This window comes from Nomascus leucogenys, chromosome 18, assembly GCF_006542625.1.
Source record: "Nomascus leucogenys isolate Asia chromosome 18, Asia_NLE_v1, whole genome shotgun sequence".
In the NCBI taxonomy this organism is placed as follows: Eukaryota; Metazoa; Chordata; class Mammalia; order Primates; family Hylobatidae; genus Nomascus; species Nomascus leucogenys.
Genome location: NC_044398.1, coordinates 87662738 through 87687903, shown reverse-complemented (window position 1 = coordinate 87687903; position 25166 = coordinate 87662738). Strand labels below are relative to the sequence as shown.

Sequence of the window (25166 nt, the reverse complement as noted above, 5' to 3'; positions counted from 1 at the left end):
CACAAATGTGTTCTTGCACATCATTATAAGGCTATTAGTTTGTTCTATGCAAGCATATACGCTAAGCTTAAATTTATCTTCTTCAAAAGCCACCTCTGCTCCTGCTATGAGGTTTTAGATCACCCAAGTGGCACATTTCCTAAATCCCTCTTCAGTTCCCATTCCCATCCTGTTTTTGTGTAAATCCAAGTTTTCTCCTAAAACTTCTCTAGCATCTCTAGAAGATAACTTCTCCCGACAATTCCAAGAAACCCACGAGTAAGGTACTTAACATAACATATTTATGAGAAGGGTTGGCTTGTCCTCTGCACTTTTCCTTTCTATAAACATGTGCAGACGGCAGGAAAGTCCCCCCGCCTCCACCCCTCAACAGCGAAGCTTCTGAAGATCCCGACGGAAGGCCTGGCAGCCATCTCCAATGATTCTTCTGTTTTTGATGTGTGGCTTGTGGCTTTTGATGAGAGAACAGTGATATGAACACCCTTTGCACCAAAGTGACTTGCTTTTTTTTTTATTAAATGATATATTGAAAGTATAAAAAGTTGCCTCAGTACAAGCAAATTACAGAATAATATACAAAAGCACTATGGACTACATGTGACAATTCTGTTTAACTTCCATCTTGATGATTTTATATCAGTATCCAAAATTATATACTCCAGCATTTTTTCCGAATATAGTCTTACACGATTGCAATTCCTGAGGTAAACTAAGTGTCCACTGCCAACATCCTTGGACGAAAACCAAGTCCCCCGGGAGAATTCAGATATTTATATTCACACATACAATACAACGGAATTCATAATTGTAATCAGATATTACAGATTTAAAAATGGAAAATGGACTCTTGCAATACTTCTGCATCTATATATAATTTTACCAGCAGGGCCTCTCGAAATGTTGTGTAAGTATAGTTTAAATGGATTTCATTAATAAGTTTCTGTATTTAGATAAAAATCCTTGGCTAATCTGAACACTGACCAGCATCGCCAAATAGAAAATCAAAAGTTTCCACAATTTGCAAAGCAGCACAGAATTGACACCCTAAAGAGGATGCCAATTTTGCTAACTATAGCTCTTACCACTCTTCTCCATGGAAAACCTTGAAGCTAAATGTTGTCAGCGTTTGGGTGCGCAGGCAAAATTTAATTCTGAATATACCATCAAACTTTTGCCAATCAGGAGCTGTCTACCATCATAGGCAGTTGTTTTCAATGAAATGAGCCTGTGGACACTACATTAAAAATACTTCTTTAATAAATATCAAAGTAGCGTATTAGAGATAGCACATACTATTTTTCTATCCCAAGAATAAAAATTGATGTTTGATAAGAGTTTCGGAGCCCAAACAAGTAGGGGGCTGGCCCTCTTCTGGCTCATCTGTGATTGCACAACTGAGGGCCACACGGAGATTAAACAATGCCATCTTTGAAAAATCACTTTCTGGTATTTCTCCCAAAGCCTGTCTCTTCATGCATACTTCACATTCTTTATCTAATAAAATAAACTCTTTGTTTTATTTACAGCAAAATTATTACAGCAAATTTACTTCCCCTCTACCTTTTAATTAAACCTTCCAGTAAGCCAAAGTCTAAGGAAAGAAAAAGTACATTGTTGCCTATTGAAAAGGTAATACAAAGCCTTTTCATTTCCTTACAAACTTTAAAGGCCTTTACAATACTTCCTAAATGGCTGGGCTCAGTGGCTCACACCTGTAATCCCAGCACTTTGGGAGGCTGAGGCATGCAGATCACTTGAGGTCAGGAGTTCGAGACCAGCCTGGCCAGCATGGTGAAACCCCATCTCTACTAAAAATACAAAAACTAGTCCGGTGTGGTGGCACAGGCCTGTCGTCCCAGCTACTCGGGAGGCTGAGGCAGGAGAATCACTTGAATCCAGGAGGCGGAGATTGCAGTAAGCTGAGATCGTGCCACTGCACTCCAGCCTGGGTGACAGAGCAAGACTCCATCTCAAAAAAGCAAAAAATACTTCCTAAAAACAATACTTTTTTTTTCCAAGTCAAAACCAATAAGCTAGATGACAGAGTTAGCTTTTATTCACAAATGTAGTTAAACATTAGGGGTGTTTTGTAGAAACTCAAATTTCTACAAATATTAGTGGTGCATTTTGGTAACATTGGGACAATAAATAAGTTATTAAATAATACAATTTTAAGATGAAAGATACCCCAAACAAAGCATTATCTGTTGACTGCCTGAGAAACATGAAGATCTTCAATGTTAGTACTTTTCCGCTCCTCCTTTCTTGGGTGGTCATCTGAAATGCACAGAAACCAATGTTAATACTTATTCCAAGTCAAAACATGCAGATAGGTAGACACAGCTACAAACATTTTAGGATGTTACATATTTAATATTCTATGAGTACTTTAGATGGTTTAGGACAATGAAAAAACTTATTATTTTTTAAACACTATTGAAGAAATCAGAGGCCAGGCGTGGTGGCTCATGCCTATAATCCCAGTACTTTGGGAGGCCGAGGTGGGCAGATCACCTGAGGTCAAGAGTTATAGACTAGTCTGGCCAACATGGTGAAACCCCGTCTCTCCTAAAAATATAAAAATTAGCCGGGCGTGGTGGCAGGCACCTGTAATCCCAGCTACTCAGGAGGCTGAGGCAGGAGAATCGCTTGAACCCAGGAGGCGGAAGTTGCAGTGAGCCAAGATCGTGCCATTGCACTCCAGCCTGGGCGAAAAGAGTGAAACTTGGTCTCAAAAAAAAAAAAGAAAAAAGAAAAAGAAAGAAATCAGAAATGTCTGGCATTAGGGACTCTAATTATTCAAAAGAGTTTCTTGGCTTTTTTTTTTTTTGAGTAGAGTACAACCTGCAGTAAACCCATGCATAAGTAGTTACACACCTCTCTCTTACATGTAAAGAATGAAATTTGCAAGAAAAGACAAGGTGTGGCCGGGAGCGGTGGCTCACGCTTGTAATCCCAGCACTTTTGGAGGCCAAGGCGGGCGGATCACGAGGTCCGGAGATCCAGACCACGGTGAAACCCCGTCTCTACTAAAAATACAAAAAAATTAGCCGGGCGTGGTGGCGGGCGCCTGTAGTCCCAGCTACTCAGAGAGGCTGAGGCAGGAGAATGGCGTGAACCCGGGAGGCGGAGCTTGCATTGAGCCGAGATTGCGCCGCTGCACTCCAGCCTGGGCGACAGAGCGAGACTCCGTCTCAAAAAAAAACAACAACAACAACAAAAAGAAAAGACAAGGTGTTCAATCAGCATTTTGAGGGTTGCCAAAGCTCTTCAATTACAACACAATGAAAAGCACTTCAAATAGGATCACCTGAGGTCAGCAGTTAGCGACCCCGTCTCTACTAAAAATACAAAAATTAGCCAGGCGTGGTGTCGGGCACCTACAATCCCAGCTACTTGGGAGGCTGAGGCAGGAGAATCGCTTGAACCCAGGAAGTGGAGGTTGCAGTGAGCCGAGATCGTGCCACTGCACTCCAGCCTGGGCGACAGAGCGAGACTCTGTCTCGAAAAAAAAAAAAAAAGAACCTAGAGACTTAATATCCTAATGCAACAAAAATGTATGCAAAAACTAGATTCTTGAGAATATATGAACCCCAAACACTTTCTACAACTGACAAAACATCTTTCTTGCAACAATTTTGATAATAGGAAAAAATATATACATAAATTTAGATAAGCTGCTAGAAAATGCAATTTTGTCACTGGATTTTCTAATTCTACAATGTGATTATACACATGCTTTATTAGTTCTCAGCTGCTTATTCTCAGTGCCAATACTACTTTAAGGGTATGGAAAACAGATGGAAATCTCTCTCCCTTTATTTTAGGTAACTTTGCTGGACAGAAAAAAATTAACAATTTCCTCAGAGGGCAACAATTTTAGGTCTTCTAGAAAAGTGTTATAAAAAATGAAGTCTATTATGCTTGATAGATGTGCAATAAAGTTAAGCTGATGATTGTCCCTATTATAAAAATCTGGTCTTTCATTTAAAATAAAAATCTTCGCCAGGAATGTAGTCCCAGCTACTTGGGAGGCTGAGGTGGGAGGATCACCTGGGCCTGTGAGGTCAAGGCTGCAGAGAGCCATGATTGTGTCACTGCACTCCAGTCTGGGTGACAGAGTGAGACCCTATCTCTTAAAAAAAAAAAAAAAAAAAAAAAAAGAAAAAAAAGTGTGTGTATATATATATAAAATTGAATAGCAAAAACTACTTTGCCTCCAAGATTACGAGCACTAACAGCAGCAGTGCAAATGCACTGGCTGTCATTTCAAAGGTGGGTATGCCTACATAAACCCTCTTCATTTTTTTTCAGCACTGAAAACTTGGATGAGAGAAGCACTTTTTCATCTTGGCATGCTTTGTACTTACTTCTTTCTTTTTTTTTTTTTTTGAGACAGAGTCTCGCTCTGTCGCCCAGGCTGGAGTGTAGTGGTGCAATCTCGGCTCACTGCAACCTCCGCCTCCTGGGTTCAAGCGATTCTCCTGCCTCAGCCTCCCGAGTAGCTGGGACTACAGGCGCACACCACCACTCCCAGCTAATTTTTGTATTTTTAGTAGAGACGGGGTTTCACCGTGTTGGCTAGGCTGGTCTCAAACTCCTGACCTCAGGTGATCCGCCCACCTCGGCCTCCCAAGGTGCTGGGATTACAGGGGTGAGCTGCCGTGGCCCTGCCTGAACTTATTTTCAAATAAAAGCCAATTTAGTTTCAGGGTTTGATATTTCTGTTGAATGAGCTTCTGTGGAGACAAGGTGCTGTGATGTAGAGAATAAGGATTTTAGTATCTTCATAACCTTTTCAATGCTGTCAAATAAGAGTTATGGAGACAGTGAGCTAGAGTTGAGGAAGTAAATGGAAAGCTTAAGTGTGTTACTGAAACATGATGCAATTCTGGCTGACAACTTTCAAAGCACTACACAAAGAGGTTGTGTCAAGAAAATTTTTGACGACCAAGAAAATAACTTGCAAAATCACTGTTCTTCCCCGATTCATTCAGCAGTCATCCTCATTTCTGAGCTGTCTACAGAGCTTTCCACAGAACAGGCACCCAAGGTGGCTTTACTGACTTGAACTCGATTCTGATGTTCCTGGCACTTTAGTGGTGTAGGGGTCGTGTGTCTAGGTGTCTCTTTCCCTCCCTCCCTCCATAAATACCTTTCTCTCTATGGTGTATGCATAATCTACCACTTTCATCTCAGAAGAACAGAAATTGGTTAGGAAATAGTGTTCCTTATAACTTTCTTACTAGTCATGAGCAGTGAGTATTAACAAGGCTGATTATGAAACTTACAAACCAGAAAGTTATTTCTCAAGCAGTTATTTTTCTTTACGGGACTGATAGTATCAATGACTTGGGGTTGCTGTGTTAAGACGTGTTAAGGTGTACAATATCCACTGGTGACAACTGAACTCAGAAACCCATATTGTCATATATTCTTGGTAAGTGTATAGACTGATAAAGCCTTTTTGGAGGGGAATTAGACAATATCTACTATATTTTTAAATACGCATATCCTTTGAACCAACAATTCTACTTTAGGCATCCACACAAGAGAAACGTGTAGATAAAGATACAATGTTACATCACAATACTGTAATGTGTGGACAATACTTAAATGTGTGAACAAAGATACAGTGGTACATCACAATACTGTAAAAGCAAAATATTTAAAACTACATAAGAGTGATTATAAGGTGGGAGGCTAGCCTGGGCAACATGACAAGACCCTGAATGCAAAAAATTAAAAAATAAGCGAGGTGCGGTGGTGCACTCCTATAGTCCCGGCTACTTGGGATGCTGATGTGGAAAGACTGACCCCAGGAGTTTGAGGCTACAGTGAGCTACGATTGTGCCACTGCACTCCAACCTGGATGACAGAGTAAGACCTAATCTCTAAAATTAAAAAACGGATGATTATAATAATACTCTGGAATATGAAACAAAGTTAAAAATGAGATCTACACGTATCAACAAGTGAAAAAAAGCAAATTGCAGGATAACGTGCACCATAACAACGCATGCATATTTAAATACACAGAAATGAGTATTTAAGGCGCTGGGCATGGCCAGATGCAGTGGCTCACGCCTGTAATCCCAGCACTTTGGGAGGCCAAGGCGGGTGGATCGCCTGAGGTCATGAGTTGGAGACCAGCCTGGCCAACACAATGAAACCTCATCTCTACAAAAAATACAAAAATTAGGCGGGTGTGGTAGCAGATGCCTGCAGTTCCAGCTACTTGGGAGGCAGGAGAATTGCTTGAACCTGGGAGGCGGAGGTTGCAGTGAGCTGAGATCGTGCCATTGCACTCCAGCCTGGGTGACAGAGTGACAGTCCATCTAAAATTTAAAAAAATAATAATAATAATACTAAAATAAAATAAATAAAATAGACATGAGTCCCAAAGAATACCCTGCAAACTGCTAACAGGGATACCTTCTATAAAAAGGGAGAAGAATTGAGGAGTTAGGGAGAGGCAAGAAGGAAGAAACGAAAGTTAAAGGGAACTTTTTACTATTTAAAAAATTTGGAGATTTACTCATGTACTTGCAAAATTAATGTTTTATTTTGCTTGTTAAGTACTTGCCAATTAGTAGGCAGTAATGTCAGTTCCTCACCAATCCCTAAAAAGAGAATTTTGAAAACTTCTCCATAATCTATACATGGAAAGGTATATGGGAATGGCAATCAAATGTGCTGATTCTGCTACCAATTATCTGCTACATGCCTCAGATGAGTTACTTAACCTCTTAGTATTGGAACCTTCTTAAAGTTTTCTCAACTGTAAAATAAGTAGGTGGGAATGACTTATTTTCCAGCGTTTCATCCAGTTCAGCATTCTAAGATATATAGAAAGATATCTCCTAGTGCAGTCAGAAACCACCTCCAAAAGAGGTTATCCTGATTCACTGTTTACTTTCAGACCTCAAGAGACATCAAGCACCTAACACGGTCACTACTGGTCACAGCAGTTTAGGAAACTACAAAGGCAATCCACATTTTAGGTGTTTCCTCGAAGTTCGTGTCAACATTCAAGATTTACATTTGTTCTGATAACTGGCAGCCTAAACCCCACCTTTAACTGTCCTTAAAAATTGACCAGCTCTTGGCTGGGCGAGGTGGCTCATGCCTGTTAGCCCAGCACTTTGGGAGACAAAGGTGGGCGGATCACAAGGTCAGGAGATCCAGACCATCCTGGCTAACATGGTGAAACGCTTTCTCCACTAAAAATACAAAAAATTAGCCGAGTGTGGTGGTGGGCGCCTGTAGTCCCAGCTACTTGGGAGGCTGAGGCAGGGGAATGGCGTGAACCCAGGAGGCGGAGCTTAGAGTGAGACGAGATCACACCACTGCACTCTAGCCTGGGCGACAGAGTGAGACTCTGTCTCAAAAAAAAAAAAAAAAAAAAAAAAAACAAACTGATCAGCTCTCTACCACAACTGCAAACACTGAGCTATAACCCACTCAATTCAAATGGTGAAAATGGATTCAAATGGATCCTATTTCTGGGATAATCAAAATAACTGAGGGCCAGGTACAGGCTCGTGCCTGTAACCCCAACACTCTGAGAGGCCGAGGTGGGAAATCACTTAAGACCGAGTTCAAGACCAGCCTAGCGAACATAGTGAGACTTCCATCTCCACAAAAATTAAAAAATTAGCTGGGTATGGTGCCTGAAGTCCTAGCTACTTGGGAAGCTGAGGCAAGAAGGTGAGAGGATTGCTTGAGCCCAGCAGTTCAAGGTTACGGTGAGCTACGATAGCACCACTGCACTCTAGTCAGGCGACAGAGTGAGACCCTGTCTCAAAAAAATACATAAAAATTTAAAAGCTACTAAAAGCTCATTTAAAAAACAGGCAATCTGAAAGAAATGTGGGCCATTCTCCTAAGAATCTGTAACTTGTAGGTAACTTCCACTCTAACATAAACAGTATCCTAAAAATGCAAATGACTTCTCTATCTGTATTTAGCAATCTTACCTTTTATTTTGCAGTCATGGAGAGGAAAAAAAAAATCACTTGATAAAAAGCTATTTATTCAGTATACTAAAGATCTAAGCTGCTCCAAATACTTAGAATTTACAAGAAAATTGGAGTTTTCAATTTTTTTATTTTACTTTTTAAAAATTTAATGTAATTTTTTATTAAAAAAAACAGAGATGGGGTTTCACCGCGTTACTTAGGCTAGTCTCAAACTCCTGGCCTCAAGCGATCCACCTGCCTCAGCCTCCCAAAGTGCTGGGATTACAGGCATGAGCCACTGTGCCTGGCCCAGAGTTTTAAATACTTCTATAAAGAAATTACATCTAAGAATTCTGCCCAGTTATGCCTCCCACCCTTCCCTGTCCAAGATTCTTTCCAAAAAGCATTCTGTTTCTTGGAGTAATACAGGCTAGCCATATTAGATATAAGCAGAATTAAACTATGCATCAAAAGCTCAGTAAAGACTCCAGAAGAAAAATATATAGGAAGAAAATATATTTGCTGATAGCGAAATGATGAATCTTGGAAAACTCATACCTACTGGCTTTCTTCTACTAGATTGTCTGCCAAGACTTGGGTCTGAAGGCTGAAGTGAAGGCCCTTTCAGAAATGCATTCTGGATGCCATCCTTAGTTCCATGCAAGAAATGGGCTAAAATCCCATATAAAAGAGGTCTATAGCAGGAAGAAAACAAAACAAAACCAAAAGCTAATAAATCTGCATAAATGGGAAAAGCTTAAAACATTTATTCTTTAAAAGGTAACCTCTGACATCAAAATGACCAAGTGATTCACTAGGCTTTAAAAAGCTGCATGATTATCCAAATTGCAAATTGTTCATACTCTTAAATTTAACAGTACCACTTAATTTCATGACAATTTTAAAACCCAGAGAAAATATGTTAACAACTTAAATCTCATCTACACTGAAATATCATTTCTATCAATCCACAGGAATTTATCTTTTAAACTCCAAAGTCCAGTAGAATATTTCCCAATACCTAACCCCATCTAATACACAACAGGTATTCAATAAACACCTCTTGATTAATAAGTCCTTGCCCTGAAAAAGTCTTAGGTCCTGAGAGCCAGGTGACCTGAGTTCAAATCCTGGCTTTGCCATTTGCTAGCTGTGGGACTCTGTGTAAGATTCTTAACCTCTCCAGCCTCATAAATGTTTCTTCGTTTATAAATTAGGATAAGCACCGTCCCTCCCTTATAGGGCTGTTATGCACTAAATGAGTTAATAAATGTCAAGTGTTTTTTACTGTGCCTGGCACATATGAAATGGTATATAAATGTTAGCTCCTGTGTAGCTAACATTTATTTAGATTATTTATATTACCTAATATTTTAAAATCTTCTTTATAGTTTACAGAACGCATACCTCTTCTCATCTGATCCTCATCGTGTAATGTCAAAATCATCAACCGCAATTTATAAAGGAGAAAACCACAGCCAGGAGATTTGCTAGAGATTCCCTCAGATAGTAAACAAAGTTCACACTTGAACCCCAAATCCCGTATTGTTTTCCTTACAATGTGCTGCCTGGGGATTTACATTAGTACTCTTGCATAAAGGTGAGCTGCTCTGCTGAAATAAAGAGTGGCACAACGGAAATGTTTTCCTTTGTTTCCAATCTCATATTTGAAAACACAATTAAAAGGATTTAATCTTTATTTTTAATTTTTGTGGGTACATAGTAGGTGTATGTATTTGTGGCGAGGATTTATTTTTTGAGATATGTAGCTATTTACTAGCTGGTATAATGGTTTACAGTATGACACTCCCTTCCAAAGATGGAATCTCATTGCCCTCTCTGAGTGTGAGCTGAACTCACTTCTAACTGGCAGAAGGCTGACTTCGGAGGCCACGTGGTAATGGCCCTGCGGCTTCCTCCTTGCTTTCTCTCTTGGATTGCTGCCTTTGGGAGAAGTCAGATGCCTCAGGACACTTCAGCAGCCCTGGAAAGGTACATGCAGTAAGGAATTGAGGCCGCCTGTCAATATCATTATGAGTTTGGAAGCAGATAGTTCAGCCACATTCAAGGCTTCCGACTACAACCCTGGCTGGCATCTTGACTCCAACCTCACGGGGAAGCCTGAGCTAGACTTACGTGACTAAGCCCATCCCAAATCCCCAAATAATCCACAAATAATCTATGTTGTTGTTTTAAGCTACCAAATTCTGGAATTATATCATACTAATTTTTCCATGCCACAGGGAAACGAGGAAAATAAGTTTCCTTATTTAATAAGATGCTGCAACTCTTAAGCGTCACCTAGTAATACAAAACAGGTCTCTTTGTTTACTTTACAGTAATCTTCCCCAAAGTGTTAATTGGTTCAAGATGATTTTTAAATGTTAACAATTTTATTTTTAAAATTAATATTCAATAAAATTTACTTGTGATTAAAATTTTGGGTTGGACATGGGGGCTCAGGCCTGTAATCCCGGGACTTTGCGGGACCAGCCTGGCCTCAAGCAGGAGTTTGAGACAGCCTGAACAACATAGCGAGTCCCCTAGCTCTACAGCAATTTTATTTTAAATTAGCCACACAAGGTAATATGTACCTGTGGTCCCAGCTACTTGGGAGGCTGAGGTGAGAGGATCGCTTGAGTGCAGGAGAGGCAACTTGCAAATTCATGGATTAAGGTTAATTTTTAAAAATAAGTTTCAAAAAGATAATGGAAAGTGCGGCCTCACAATAACTTGCCTGTAATTCTGAAATGCAAAATTCTGAAAACTGGATTCTCTTCATATATCTGGCAAAAAATCATCAGATGGCAAGGGTTGACCTAACAAGGCTATCACAGACTTTATCTTACTTTGTGTGAAAATATTAATGTGCCGGGTGTGGTGACTCAAACCTGTAATCCCAGCACTTTGGGAGGCCAAGGCAGGAGGATCACCCGAGGTCAGGAGTTCAAGACCAGCCTGACCAACATGGAGAAACCTCATATCTACTAAAAATACAAAATTCGCTGGGCATGGTGGCATGCACGTGTAATCCCAGCTACTCAGGAGGCTGAGGCAGGAGAGTCACTTGAACCCAGGAGGAGGAGGTTGCAGTGAGCTGAGATCACGTCATTGCACTCCAGCCTGGGTGACAAGAGCAAAACTCCGTCTCAAAAAAAAAAAAAAAGAAATAAAATATTAATGTGATTGTGGAACACTACTTTAGGACTCCCTGGCACATATATGTAGTATTTGGTATATGTACCATATTACTTTTTTTTTTTTTTTAAAGAATTGAAGTCTTGGGCCGGGAGCAATGGCTCACACCTGTAATCCCAGCACTTTGGGAGGCCGAGGCAGGAGGATCATGAGGTCAGGAGATCAAGACCATCCTGGCTAACACAGTGAAACCCCATCTCTACTAAAAATACAAAAAATTAGCCGGGTGTGGTGGCATGTGTCTGTAGTCCCAGCTATTTCGGAGGCTGAGGCAGGAGAATCACTTGAACCTGGGAGGCGGCAGTTGCAGTGAGCTGAGATCACGCCACTGCACTCCAGCCTGGATGACAAGAGCAAGACTCCGTCTCAAAAAAAAAAAAAAAAAAAAAAAAAAAAGAATTGAACTCTCACTGTGTGGCCCACACTGGAATGCAGCAGCAAGATCATGGCTCACCGTAGCCTCAATCTCCCGGATTTAAGCAATCTTCTTGCCTCACCCTCCTAAGTAGCTAGGACTACAGGCATGTCATTTTAAAACCTGAAAACGTTTGGATTTTCAAACATATATCTGGCCTCAATGGTTTTAGATGCAGCACTGTAGATCTGTAAGTAAATAATATGAATAATATGTGACTATGGCAAACTTTGTGAATGCCAATCAATGAAGCGTGAGAAACAGGGGCTTACAGAAGTTGCTTTTAAAAAATAAAGCCGTTTCAGCAATTTTTTTTTTTTTTTGCTTCCTCATCCTCTCTCATACTTTTTTTTTTTTTTTTTTTGAAACGGAGTCTCGCTCTGTCGCCCAGGCTGAGTGCAGTGGCGTGATCTAGGCTCACTGCAAGGTCCACCTCCCAGTTTGATGCCTATTCTCCTGCCTCGGCCTCCCAAGTAGCTGGGACTACAGGCACCCGCCACCTTGCTTGGCTAATTTTTTGTATATTTAGTAGAGACGGGGTTTCACCATGTTAGCCAGGATGGTCTCCATCTCCTGACCTCGTGATCCACCCGCCTCGGCCTCCCAAAGTGCTGAGATTACAGGCATGAGCCAATGCGCCCGGCCTTCTTTTTTAAAAAAGTATGAAACGTTTCACAAATTTGTGTGTCATCCCTTTGCCCGGGCCATGCTAATCTCTGTACCGCTCCAATTTTAGTATATGTGCTGTTAAAGTGAGCACAAACTTCTTAATACTTTCATCTGTAGTAGGTATCTCAAAAGCTACCAAGAAGCCAGTAGGAGTATAATCATTGCTTATTTCCATCAACTGCTAAATGTAAAATGATGTCTTGTATTAAATGATGTAATACCTCACTGCTCATCCTAAGTCACGCTTAGATTCCCCCAATTATTTTTCCCACTGTTCTCAATTATACAATTTTTATACTTTTCAAAACACTTGTCACCAGGTGCAGTGGCTCATGCCTGTAATCCCAACACTTTGGAAGGCCAAGGCAGGTGGGTAACTTGAGCCGAGGAATTGGAGACCAGCCTGGCTAACATGGTAAAACACCATTTCTACAAAAAAATACAAAAATTAGCCAGGCATGATGATGCATGCCAGTGCATGCCTGTAATTCCAGGTACATGGGTGGCTGAGGTGGGAGAATCACTGGAGCCCAGGAGTTTGAGGCTGCAGTGAGCCCTGATCAAGCCGCTGCACTCTAGAGACCTGGGCAACAGAGTGAAACCCTGCCTTGAAAAAACAAACAAAAAAAAACCTCACAGCACTTTGGGAGGTGGAGGTGGGCAGATCACTTGAGGCCAGGAGTTCGAGACCGGCCTGGCCAAAATGGTGAAACCCCATCTCTACAAAAAAAATATGAAAAAAAATTAGCTGGACATGGTGGTGCACACCTGTAATCCCAGCTACTCAGGAGGCTGAGGCAGAATTGCTTGAACCCGGGAGGAGATTGCGGTGAGCTAACATGGGGCCACTGCACTCCAGTGTGGGTGACAGAGGGAGACCCTATCTCACAAAAAGGAAAAAAGAAAAAAAAAAGAAACGGGAAGATGAGGGGAAGAGAAATAGGAAAATGTCATAAAGGAGTTACTATCTGAACAGGGCCAACAGAAAGGAAAGATACTCCAATAGAAGTTAAGAGGGAGAAAGGTGATCTAGGGCTTCTAGGATAAGGGAATGGTTTACAAGGCAAAGAAGCATAAAGTTGCAAACTGTCTTCCGGGCACAATCAGAAATCAGGTGTGAGCAGATACAACAACAGACAGGTAGAAAGATAGAGGCGTAAAGTGCTATGCTAAGCAATTGGGACTTCACTATACACACAATGACAAAGGTAGTATATGATCCTGGAACATTAATTTTACACAAGGATTTGTGGGAGAGTTAAATTTAACTGGAATGTCATTCAAAACATTTGTATCATAAGGCTGTTGTACCCAGGCGAGTTAAGAAAACGCCACACTTTGAGACGAATTAAGAGTCCTTTATTAAGCCGGCGGCCAAAGAGACAGCTAATGCTCAAAACTCTCTCGGCCACGAGGAAGGGGCTCGATTAACTTTTATACCTAGGTTTAGGAAGGGGAGGGGGACTCAAATGTAATAATTCTACAGAAGAAAAAACATGCAAGAATCAAAAGAATCAAAATGGTTACAGAGTGATAAACAACTTAAAAGACAAATGGTTACAAGAAGAGCAACGGTACCAGGTGCAAGGTTCTAAATCTTTCATTCTAATTAGATACAGGGTTTATGCCGGACACCAACTCAAGGTTTTATGTTGTTATCTCTTGGAGAAAAATCCTGGGAACTTCATACATTGTTGGTTGGCACCTTATCAGTTAATTGGGCTCCTTTGAAATGCTGAGGATCTGTTTACCCAGGCCAACTCCTCACGAAAGGGGGGTGGGTGAGGAGCCCTAGAGTCTTGTAAATTAAGGGGTCAACTGGAGTTTGTCCAGCTTTCCTAGCTAGAGAGAGTCTTATTTACATGAGAAGCAAGGCTAGGTGATTTAAAGAGACAAGCAGGACAAAATTCAAAGTAATGAGTTGAAGTAAAAACAAGGTTAGGCATTTCAAAGCAAACAACTTTCAGAACTTTTTTTTTTTTTTTTGAGACAGGGTCTGGTTCTGTCACCTAGGCTAGAGTGCAGTGGTGCGATCTTGGCTCACTGCAACCTCTGCTGCCCAGGTTAAAGCGATTCTCATGCCTGAGCCTCCCTAGTAGCTGGGACTATAAGCACACACCACCATGCCTGGCTAATCTTTTTGTATTTTTAGTAGAGATGGGGTTTCGCCATGTTAACCAGGCTGGTCTCGAACTCCTGACCTCCGGTGATCCGCCTGCCTCAGCCTCTGAAGTGCTGGGACTACAGGCATGAGCCACCGTGTGTGGCTAGAGATGGGGTTTCCCTATGTTGTCCAGGCTGGCCTTGAACTCCTGAGCTCAAGTGATCCATCCACTTCAGCCTTCCAAAGTGCTGGCATTACAGGCATGAGACACCTCACTCGGCCTTAAGAACTTTTAGGATGAGAAAACGTAAGGCTTCAAAGAAAGTTCTAGATTTAAAAAAAGGCTGCTTCAAGCTATGTTCTCAGGTCTCCTATGTACTTTTTTTTTTTTTTGGCCATACAGGGACTCTCCAGAAAAAGTTTAAGAAACACTGAAATAGAAAAAAACTAAGAAAACTAGAAAGTGGTCATCCTCCTTTTCAAGAGCATAGTGGGTGAGAGGAGGTACACAGAGGGCAAAGGAGAGAGTAATGGTAACGAAAGCAGTGGGCCGATTCAGTAATCTTGGTAGAAAAATGAATTTAAGCAGAAGCTTGGGGTTGGAAGTTCATGGTTTTTTTTTGTTTTTGTTTTTGTTTTTAGGAGAGGAGAGATCTGAGTACATTCCTAAGTTGAAGTGAAGGAAGAGTTAAATATGAAGAAAACAACTGACAAAGCAAAGCCTCAGAGGCCAGGCACAGGGGGCTCACACCTGTAACCGTAGCACTTTGGGAGGCCAAGGCAGGAAGATCACTCGAGGTCAGGAGTTCAAGACCAGCCTGGGCAACAAAGTGAGGCCTTGTCTCTACAAAAATCATTTGAAAATACAAATAAAAGTTGAAATTATAAATTAAAAAAAAAAGAACAAAGCCTTAGAATTAGAAGGACAAAGGATCAAGAAGTCAAAAGGAGCTAACCCCAGAAAGAAGATGCTTAGTCATTCTGAAGCCATGAAATTTTAGCTTCAGCAAACACAGATCTCATCTGACTTATTCACTGCTGCACACCCTGGATTTAGTACAATGCTTGACACACACTAGATCTGAATAAATATTTGAATTAAAATGAAGTAAAACCACCATGGTGCAATTATGATTCTAATACAATATTTGGAAACTTCTTAAAAAAAAAATTCTTACATTGTATTATCCTTTGATTCTTCAAATGCATTTAGTTCATGGATGAGAAACTGTCTGTCCAATGGAACTACAGGTTGACCAGATTCTGGGAGAAATAAATTCATGAGAACACTGAGTCTATTAAACTAAAAAGCAAATAAGATTTTGAAAAGAATCACATTTACCAGACATATACTTTTCAGATTTTGGAAGAATGATGACAACACATACCAAGACAGATCAAATTGCCTGTGATTTTATGACTTTCAAATATCTCTTTTGTTAAATGCATGTCTTAATACAGTTTAACATAAATTCACTTTTTAAATTCTCCAGTGTTTGGTTGGAAAAATACCGTTTCTGTATCCAAATTACAATCCTAAATTTTAGAAGTCTGTTTATCAATAACTTATTTTTGAAAAGAATATCCATTTGGTGACAATAATTATAAATAAAAATTAAAGTTAACCTGAAGTGTGGGGCAACGGGAACTTTCACGCTTTGCTGGTGGGAAAGCACAATGGTACAGCTACTTTGGAAAACAGTTGAGCAGTTTTCTTACAAAGGTGAGCGTGCACTTAACCACACAACCCAGCAATCTCACTCTTAGCTTTTTACCCAAGATTAATGAAAACTTACGTTCTCACAAAAACCTGTATGTTAAATGTTTATGGCAGCTTGATTCCTAATTGCTAAACTAGAAACAACTCAATGCCCACCAACTGGTCATAGATCAGCAAACTAGCACAGCCACACAATAGAACAGTGTTCAAAGGAAAAACAAACATGGCTGAATCTTGAATGTATTATACTAAGTGAAAAGAGGCAGATTCGAAAGGCTACATCCTGTGTGGTTCCGTCTATAGCAGGGGTCCCCAACCCCTGGGCCACAGATTAGAAACTGAGCCACACAGCAGGAGGTGAGCAGTGGGCAAGCAAGTGAGCGAAGCTTGATCTGTGTTTACAGCTGCTGCCCATCGCTAGCATCACTGCCTGACCTCTGCCTCCTGTTGGCAGAATTAGATTCTCATAGAAGCGTGAACCCTATTGTGAACTGCGCATGCGAGGGATCTGGGTTGAGCACTCCTTATGAGAATCTAATGCCTGATGATCTCTCACTGCCTCCCATCACCCCCAGATGGGACCACCTAGTTGCAGGAAAACAGGCTCAGGGCTCCCACTGATTCTACATTATGGTGAGTTATATAATTATTTCATTACATATTACAACATAATCATAGAAATAAAACGCACAATAAATGTAGTATGCTTGAATCATCCCGAACCATCCTCCCAGGTCCATGGAATAATTGTCTTCCACGAAACTGGTCCCTGGTGCCAAAAAGGCTGGTGATATCTTGATTGTGATCTGGTAGTAATTACACAACTGCAGGCATTTGACTAAAGCTATAGAACTGTACAGTTTAAAAGGTAAATTTTATTGTATGTAAATTATATCCCAGTTTTTAAAAAAAAGCCAAAACATTTAATATGAAAACTTGACCACTGTCACTATATTTCATTCTAGTGAAGCCTAAGTCCCCTAACTGATATTTTCATAATTTCTTCTTTTCTGGGTGTAACTGGTATCATACAGCCATCTATAACAAACAAAGGAAAGCAGAGATGCTGACATCAAAGATCCTTAAACCATAAAAATCATGAGTCTTTATGTAGTTAAGATGTATGTTTAATATTAAATAAAGGATCTGTAATGAAAAATTCTAACTTCACAAAGAATTCATTCTCTCTTGCAAAACCTATTTCCTGGCCTCGTTTCTTCGCTGAGGCTCATCTCCGAGGCATGAAGTAGTCAAAGCAGAGATGGAACCTGAAACAAGGGAATCTGATGACACACATTCAGGGTGCCTCGGACCAACCCCTAGCTGCATCCCCCACCCCACCAAGTCCAGGGGTAACCAGTATTCTGACTTATTTATATCCAGTCTCTCCTCACTTTTTTGAGAGAAGATATTTAAAAAGTCAGAAGATATTAAAAAATTCTCACCACTCAATGTTACACTTGAAGAGAAAATTTATGTCTTAAGAAATAAAATTCGACAGATAAAGGAAATTTAACTGCCCACCCCCAACCCCCAATATCATTCTCTGCCTCCTATCACTAGGATGAGTTTGGAGTTTCCCCGCCGATAGAGTCTGGATATCTGTCCCTGCCCAAATCTCATGTTGCAATGCACTCCCCAGTGTTGGAAGTGGGACCTGGGGGGAGTTGTTTGGAGCATGGGGGTGGATCCCTCACGGCTTGGTGCTATCCTTACCACAGTGAGTGCGTTCTCATGAGATCTGGTCATTTATAAGTGTGTGGCACTAAACTTCCCCACCCTTGGCCCCTGCTTTCACCATGTAACGTGCTTGCCACAGTGAGTAAAAGCTCCCTGAAGCCTCCCAGAAGCTGAGCAGATGCCAGTGCCATGCCTGTACAGTCTGCAGAACCGTGAGCCAAGTAAACCTCTTTTCTTCAACCAGGCACTGTGGCTCACGCCTGTAATCCCAACATTTTGGGAGGCTGAGGCGGGCGAATCACGAGGTCAGGAGATTGAGACCATCCTGGCTAACACGGTGAAACCCCATCTCTACTAAAAATACAAAAAATTAGCCAGGCATGGTGGCACATGCCTGTAGTCTTAGCTACTCGGGAGGCTGAGGCAGGAGAATCGCTTGAACCCAATGAGGCAGAGGTTGCAGTGAGCCGAGATCACCCCACTGCACTCCAGCCTGGGTGACAGACACAGGAAGACTGCTTGAGCCCGGGAGGTCAAAGTTGCAATAAGCCATGATCACACCACCGCAGTCCAGCCTGTGCAACAGAGCGAGATTCTGTCTCCGGAAAAAGAAAAAAGAGACAGGGTCTCTGTCTGTTGCCCAGACTGGAGTGCAGTGATGCGATCACGGCTCACTAAAGCCCAAAGCACATGGGCTCAAATGATCACCCCCTCCCCGACCCCCGCTCAGCCTCAGCTAGGACTACAGACACGTGCTACCATGTACGGCTAATTTTAAAAATTCTTTTCCAGAGATGGGGGCCTCCCTGTGTTGCCCAGGCTGGTCTCGAACTCCTGGGCTCAAGTAATCTGGCCTTGGCCTCCCAAACCACTGAGATTACAGGTGTGAGCCACCCACCCAGCCTATGTTTTAACAAATAATACATTTAATCAGCGTATATTTTCAAAGCTCAATACATAGGAAAAAACTAGTGGCAAACAGGACAAAATATCAACAATTGTTTATTCTCAGTTCCATGAATTATAGATGATTTTTCCAAGTATATACCTAGTTTAAGTGATTATTTAGTTATGTATTTTCCCTTGTGAGAATTTGTTTAAGCTACAGAAAGAACCCATGTGATTTTTGTGTCCCAGTCACCCAGATGGCACTGTTTGGTAAGAGAATTAGATTTCTAGGATATACAGTTTCTGAGAATTGGGGAAAGGGAAGAAACAGATTTTATGTGATAAACAATAACCACTTACCTGCTATGAGGACAGATGCTGTATACTTATATTTGTTGAATTCTAAATACTCTCGAATTAATTCATTAATTAGAAGGTTTTCATGAGACAATGATGGTCGGGGTTCACGGTCATCATCTAGGGCACTGAAAACTTCAGCTCGGATCCTTGCTTTTAAATGCCCTAATACCCCCTTTTTTTCCAAGGTGTCCTTTAAAACTGTTCGATATAAAATATTAAGGCTTCAGTTACAGAGTAAATTTGTCATTCTTAGGCAGACTTTGAAAAGAAATGTTGAAGAGGTAAATGGTACAAAAGCAGCTCTCAAGCAGCTCTCAGTCTAAACATTGTGACAAATTATTAAACAATTCCACTAACTACTACCAGCCATGTTTATACTAAAAAATATAGTTCTCATGTTGCAGTGATTTAGTCTTAATATATTTGAGCAAATTCAAGTTTATTCCTACATCATCAGCACTGTCAGGGGCTGTAGCCTAATAAATATTCTTTTTTTTTTTTTTTTTTTTTTTTGAGACAGAGTCTCGCTCTTTCACCCAGGCTGGAGTGCAGTGGCACGATCTCAGCTCACTGAAACCTCTGCCTCCCAGGTTCAAGCAATTCTCCTGCCTCAGCCTCCTGAGTAGCTGGGACTACAGGCACGTGCCACCACGCCCAACTAATTTTTTTTGGTATTTTTAGTAGAGACAGGGTTTCACCATGTTGGCCAGGATGGTCTCAATCTCCTGACCTCGTGATCCACCCACCTCGGCCTCCCAAAGTGCTGGGATTACAGGCGTGAGCCACTGTGCCCAGCCAATATATAATTCTTTAGTGAGGGGAATAGGCGGGGGATAGAATTATAGTTGCTTACTGCAACCTGAACTTAAGCCCCAGTCTCTCATGTATTTTCAAGAGTGTCTGCCACTGCACACAGGTTCTGCTTGTCGCTAACAACCTCCAGTCTAGAAAGATGATTAAAGAAAACAACTACATTCCATAAAAGAAGTCTGTTGGGTTACTGTGTAAAAACCTTTGATGGCAGGGCATGGTGGCTCACACCTGTAACCCAGCACTTTGGGAGGCCGAGGCGGGCGGATCACGAGATCAGGAAATTGAGACCATCCTGGCTAACAAGGTGAAATCCCCGTCTCTACTAAAAACACAAAAAATTAGCCAGGTGTGGTGGCACGCATCTGTAGTCCCAGCAACTTGGGAGGCTGAGGCAGAAGAATTGCTTGAACCTGGGAGGCAGAGGTTGCAGTGAGCCGAGATGGTGCCACTGCACTCTAGCCTGGGCAGAGTGAGACTCTGTCTAAAACAACCAACCAACCAACCAAAAAAACACAAACCTTTGATAATCCAGAACCCTTTAGGGAGTGAAAAGGTGTTTTGGGTTTTTTGTTGTTGCTATTTTGAAACAATCTTGCTCTGTCACCAGGTTGGAGTGCAGTGGCATGATCTCGGCTTACTGCAATCTCCAGGCTCCCTGGTTAAGCGATTCTCCTGCCTCAGCCTCCCGAATAGCTGGGATTACAGGTGTGCGACACCACGACCGGCTAATTTTTGTATTTTTAGTAGAGACATTGTTTCACTATGTTGGCCAGGATGGTCTCCATCTCCTGACCTCGTGATCCACCCGCCTCAGCCTCCCAAAGTGCTGGGATTACAGGCATGAGCCACTGTGCCCGCTGGCCTCGTTGTTTTAAAGACAACTATGAGTGAATTCCTTAGAACGGTAGGATTCTGAAATTTTAAGCCTAGTTAGAAATCTAGCACATGACTACATCAATGCCATCTTAAGGAGTCAGGGATGTGTATGCAGAATGTAAATCTAACTTACTGATTAGCCAGTCACCATGACAAAGCAGTTATGATCATGGGATTTGACTGTACATATTTAGTACAGATAATGGGGATCTTAGGACTGAACTGGCACCATCCCTTGTCGTGATCTGGAACTTTCTATTTTCAAACAGTTCCTACTGGCTAAATGACAACTTCAGAGAATAAACACATCTCATCCACAGAGTCAAGAACATAGCAAGAGCTCAGTAGGTGTCACCTAGGAGGATTATAATACATTGCTGTATACTACTGGGAAATCAATGTAGTTTAATACTGTTCTGCACCCTGCCAAAGGCACCAAGTAAGTACACCACAAAAACAAAAATCCATAAAGAGAGCCCCGCAGCTTATCCAACTCAATATGGACATAAGACCTTTCTAAGCTTCAATAAATAACATCAGCAATAACCCTGGATCATATGACTAAAGAGATAGAATATTCACTGACTCTCGACCTTTCTTTCCCCTCATTTTTAAAGCATCCCTTCAACCTTCTTGCAGATAGGTTAAATACAGTTATCACCTGATCAGAGTTTGTAACAGGCCCATAAAAGGAAGGTACAGCCTTATTGTACTCTTAGAATCATAACTGAACCCCTATTCTCTAATTCCATCTCTGGAAATTAGATGGAGAGATTTTGTCACTGGCAAGGATCCTGTCCCAATTACTCTGTATTGCACACAGGACAGCCTCAAACTGGACAGAGAAATGAGAATTAGTGACAGTGGAATGAGGAAAGCTAGCATGTCTCATCAGCACCTCGGTGGTGGATTACCAACCCATGCCTGAGTTGCCTTCTCTAAAATAATGAGCTCTACCTCTCAGAGATAGAACCAAGTAAGGAGGAAAAATGTGATCGTGCTTAAAAAAGGTAAAAGCCCATAAAATGTAACGTAACTGGCTGGCAAACAAGTTTTCACCGGGTTTCTTTTGGAGGTCCATACTACTTTACCTTTCCCTCTATTACGCTTAGAACACTGGGCCATCAAAACTTCTTCGGAAAGGTCTTAACCTCGCCTATATTTCAAGAGTACCTTTATTTTTTATTTTATTTTTTAATTTGTATTTTTTTTTTGAGACAAGGTCTCATTTTGTTGCCCAGGCTGGAGTGCAGTGGCACCACTATAGCTCATTGTCACCTCTATCTCCTGGGCTCAAGCGATCTTCCTGCTTCAGCTGCAACTACAGGCACAGGCCACCATGCCCGGCTTTTTTTTTTTTTTTTTTAAATAGAGATGGGGTCTCACTATGTTGGCCAGGCTGGTCTTAAACTCCTGGGCTCAAGCGATCCTCCCAAAGTGTTAGGATTACAGGCCTGAGCCACTGTGCTTGGCCATTCCAAGTGTACCTTTAAATCCTCTGAAAATGTATGCAATATTACACGTGATGTGTATTTCCCTGGGAACAGGATCTATAGATTCATGTGAAATCTGTTCTTGTGGACAGACGCATGCCTGTTCTATGATTGTTCACCAGCCCTGTGCCCCAAATACACACTTTTATACACGTTTCCTCTCTAAAATCTCTAAGAATTACTAGTTTAAACCATGGGTTCCCTGCAAACTGGAACTGGTTTTATTTATTGGACAGCAATATTGCTCAGTGATTAAGACCTGGCGCTCCAGTGCATCACAACTAGGTTCCCACGCTGTGTCTCTTTCTAGTGAAATCACTTTGGGCTATTTCACTTCTCAGTACCTCAGTTTCCCAATCTATGAAATGGGCATAGGGTTGCTACAATCAGGTAACACACAGGCTGAGTAGCGCCTGACACATGAAGCTCAATAGCTATTATTACTATTACCTGTCTGGACACTTGCTTCAAAGTAAACAGTGTACGAACGTCATTAATGACTGGCACATAACTAGCTTAGAGTATCTTTTCCTGAAAAGACAGGAGAATGGCCAGGCCAGCAAACTTTTTGCCTCTAGTTTCTTCCGATGAAAAAGGGGCCAGGCGCTCACGCCTGTAATCCCAGCACTTTGAGGGGGCCAAGGCGGGACGATAGCTTGAGACTAGGAGTTCAACATCAGCCTGGGCAATACAGCAAGACCCCATGTCTACAAAAAATAGAAAAATTAGCCGGGCCTAGTGAAGAGCCCCTGTATTCCCACCTGCTCTGGAAGCTGAGGTGGGAGGATCACTGCAGTCCCGGAGTTCGAAGCTGCAGTGAGCTGTGATCGCGCTACTGCACTCCAGCCTGGGCGACAAAGAGACCGTCTTTTTAAAAGAAAAGGCAGGGAGGGGAAGGCTACTTAACAGGTTGTTCTAAGGATCCAACGAGACAACCAAGCAAACTGTTTAGGGCAGTGCCTAACCCAATAGGGGTTGTGGGAATTGTAGTCATCAGCCCTGAGTGCCAAGCCTGGTCCAATTCCTCCAGCCCCCGGCAGGGTCCAAGAAGATGCGTCAGGGGCCCAAGATGCAGGCCTGTAGGCCTCTTAGATGCTTGAAGATTATGCAAGTCCTCCTTTAGCTCCAAACTGGCTTAAAACTCGCCAGTGGGCAACCTCTTCCCCATAAGAGCTCCCCGCGCACGGGCCGAGACAGCAGCCAGACGCTCCCCGCAGGCCCTCACACCGAAGACTGACGCCTGTAAAAGCCAACCCATGTGTTCCGCGCGCTCTCCTCGCGTCCTATCCTTTCCACAAGATGAAGGCCCGACGCTTCCCCGCGAAGGCCTCCCTGCTCGCACTCACCAGCTTTCAACTCCGCCACAGTCGCCATTTTTCAACGGCCGCCAGGGGCGCGCGTCGGCCCTGCGCACGCGCAGCCCCGCCCCACTCACTCTGCGGCGTGGTCTGTAGCCAATAGGCGCACAGCTCTCGCCCCACCTACTTCCGCCCCTCTCAGTTTACGAGCTCCGCGGTTGAGTGGGTGGTGAATGTCGACCAGAGACTCCACCAATCAGCGAGCGCTTTCGAAGGGCCCAGTTGAGTGAGAGGGGAGTGAGGGCGGGGACTGAGGCAGTTGAGAGCCCTGTGCGGTGCTGCTGGCACCTTAGTGCTTAACTTTAGCCAGCTGAGTTTTTCATTCTCTCTGCAGCCTCAAGTACCAACTGCTAATAGTTACCACCTATTAACCTTGCGGTTCTCAAACTTGAGCATGAATCCTCATCACCTCGAAGACTTGTTTAAACAAATTGTTTGCTAGTCCTCCCCATAGAGTTTCTGATTCTGTAAATCTGGGGTGAGGCCCTGGAATTTGCATTTCTATCGAGTTCCCAGGTGGTACTGGTGCTGCTGGTCTGGAGATCACACCTCGACAACCACTGTATTAAGCGCGTACTGTGACGCCTTAGTGCATTATTTCCTTTTGATCACGCCGTTTTTACAAAGAAGTAAAGAGTCCTCCATCGCTGAAGAGACTTAACCAAGGTCACCAGCCAGTCCTCTTCCACTCGCACTTACACAGTGCATGTAAGGAGTCCAGGAGCTTTTTATGGAACTAACTAATGAAGGAATAAGCTCTAACATCCCATAGAAGTAAAGGAAAAGGAACAGGGGAATAATGTACCCTAAACTGAGTGTGAGGTTGCATGATTCCAGTTGTAATGGCGGGGAGATCCAAACACTTGGCTAAATAATAAACATCGATTAGACGTACACCTGAGTGGCCGGGCGCGGTGGCTCACGCCTGTAATCCCAGCACTTTGGGAGGCCGAGGCGGGCGGATCACGAGGTCAGGAGATCCAGACCATCCTGGCTAACACGGTGAAACCCCGTCTCTACTAAAAATACAAAAAATTAGCCGGGCGTGGTGGCGGGCGCCTGTACTCCCAGCTACTCGGGAGACTGAGGCAGGAAAATGGCGTGAACCCGGGAGGCGGAGCTTGCAGTAATCCCGAGATCGCGCCACTGCACTCCAGCCTGGACGACAGAGTGAGACTCCGTCTCAAAGAAAAAAAAAAAAAAAGTACACCTAAGAGCGGCCAGGCACGGTGGCTTACGCCTAGAATCCCAGCACTTTGGGAGGCTGAGGTAAGAAATTCGAGAACAGCCTGGCCAGCCTGGTGAAACCCCGTCTCTACTGAAAAAAAAAAAAAAAAAAAAAAAAAAAACCGTCTCTACTAAAAAAAATACCAAAATTAGCCGGGCGTGGTAGCAGGCGCCTGTGATCCCAGCTATTCGGGAGGCTGAGGCACGAGAATCGCTTGAACCTGGGAGGCAGAGGTTGCACTGAGCTGAGATCGCGCCACTACACTCCAGCCTGGACGACAGAGAGAGACACCGCCTCAAAAAAAAAAAAAAAAAAAAGAAAGCCACCTAAGAGCAAGGAAACCTCTTTCCCAGGAACTTCCAGCATACTTTTGTTTCCATGCCTATTGTTTTTAAAATTGATA

The 25166-nt window shown here is 42.5% G+C and overlaps 1 protein-coding gene and 1 non-coding gene across 4 annotated transcripts; both read right to left on the bottom strand.

The window, feature by feature from the left end:
* Window positions 1-495: 495 nt before the first annotated feature.
* On the bottom strand, window positions 496-23615 carry FOPNL (FGFR1OP N-terminal like). Of its 3 annotated transcripts, XM_003281515.4 has the most exons (5): window positions 23524-23615; window positions 18996-19193; window positions 15526-15610; window positions 8520-8656; window positions 496-2277 (listed from the first exon to the last, which is right to left on the bottom strand). In XM_003281515.4, exons 1-5 carry the CDS (start codon window positions 23549-23551, stop codon window positions 2201-2203), a joined length of 525 nt encoding a protein of 174 aa, XP_003281563.2. In that variant the 5' UTR covers window positions 23552-23615; the 3' UTR covers window positions 496-2200. The 3 variants fall into 3 exon arrangements, with proteins under 3 accessions (XP_003281563.2, XP_004091297.1, XP_012352707.2); XM_004091249.3 differs by lacking the exon at window positions 8520-8656 and having other exon boundaries at window positions 23524-23610; XM_012497253.2 differs by lacking the exons at window positions 8520-8656; window positions 15526-15610 and having other exon boundaries at window positions 23524-23610.
* LOC115831319 lies at window positions 12231-12334 on the bottom strand. The gene has a single exon (XR_004026842.1). It is a non-coding gene; the product is annotated as a U6 spliceosomal RNA (small nuclear RNA).
* Window positions 23616-25166: the final 1551 nt, after the last annotated feature.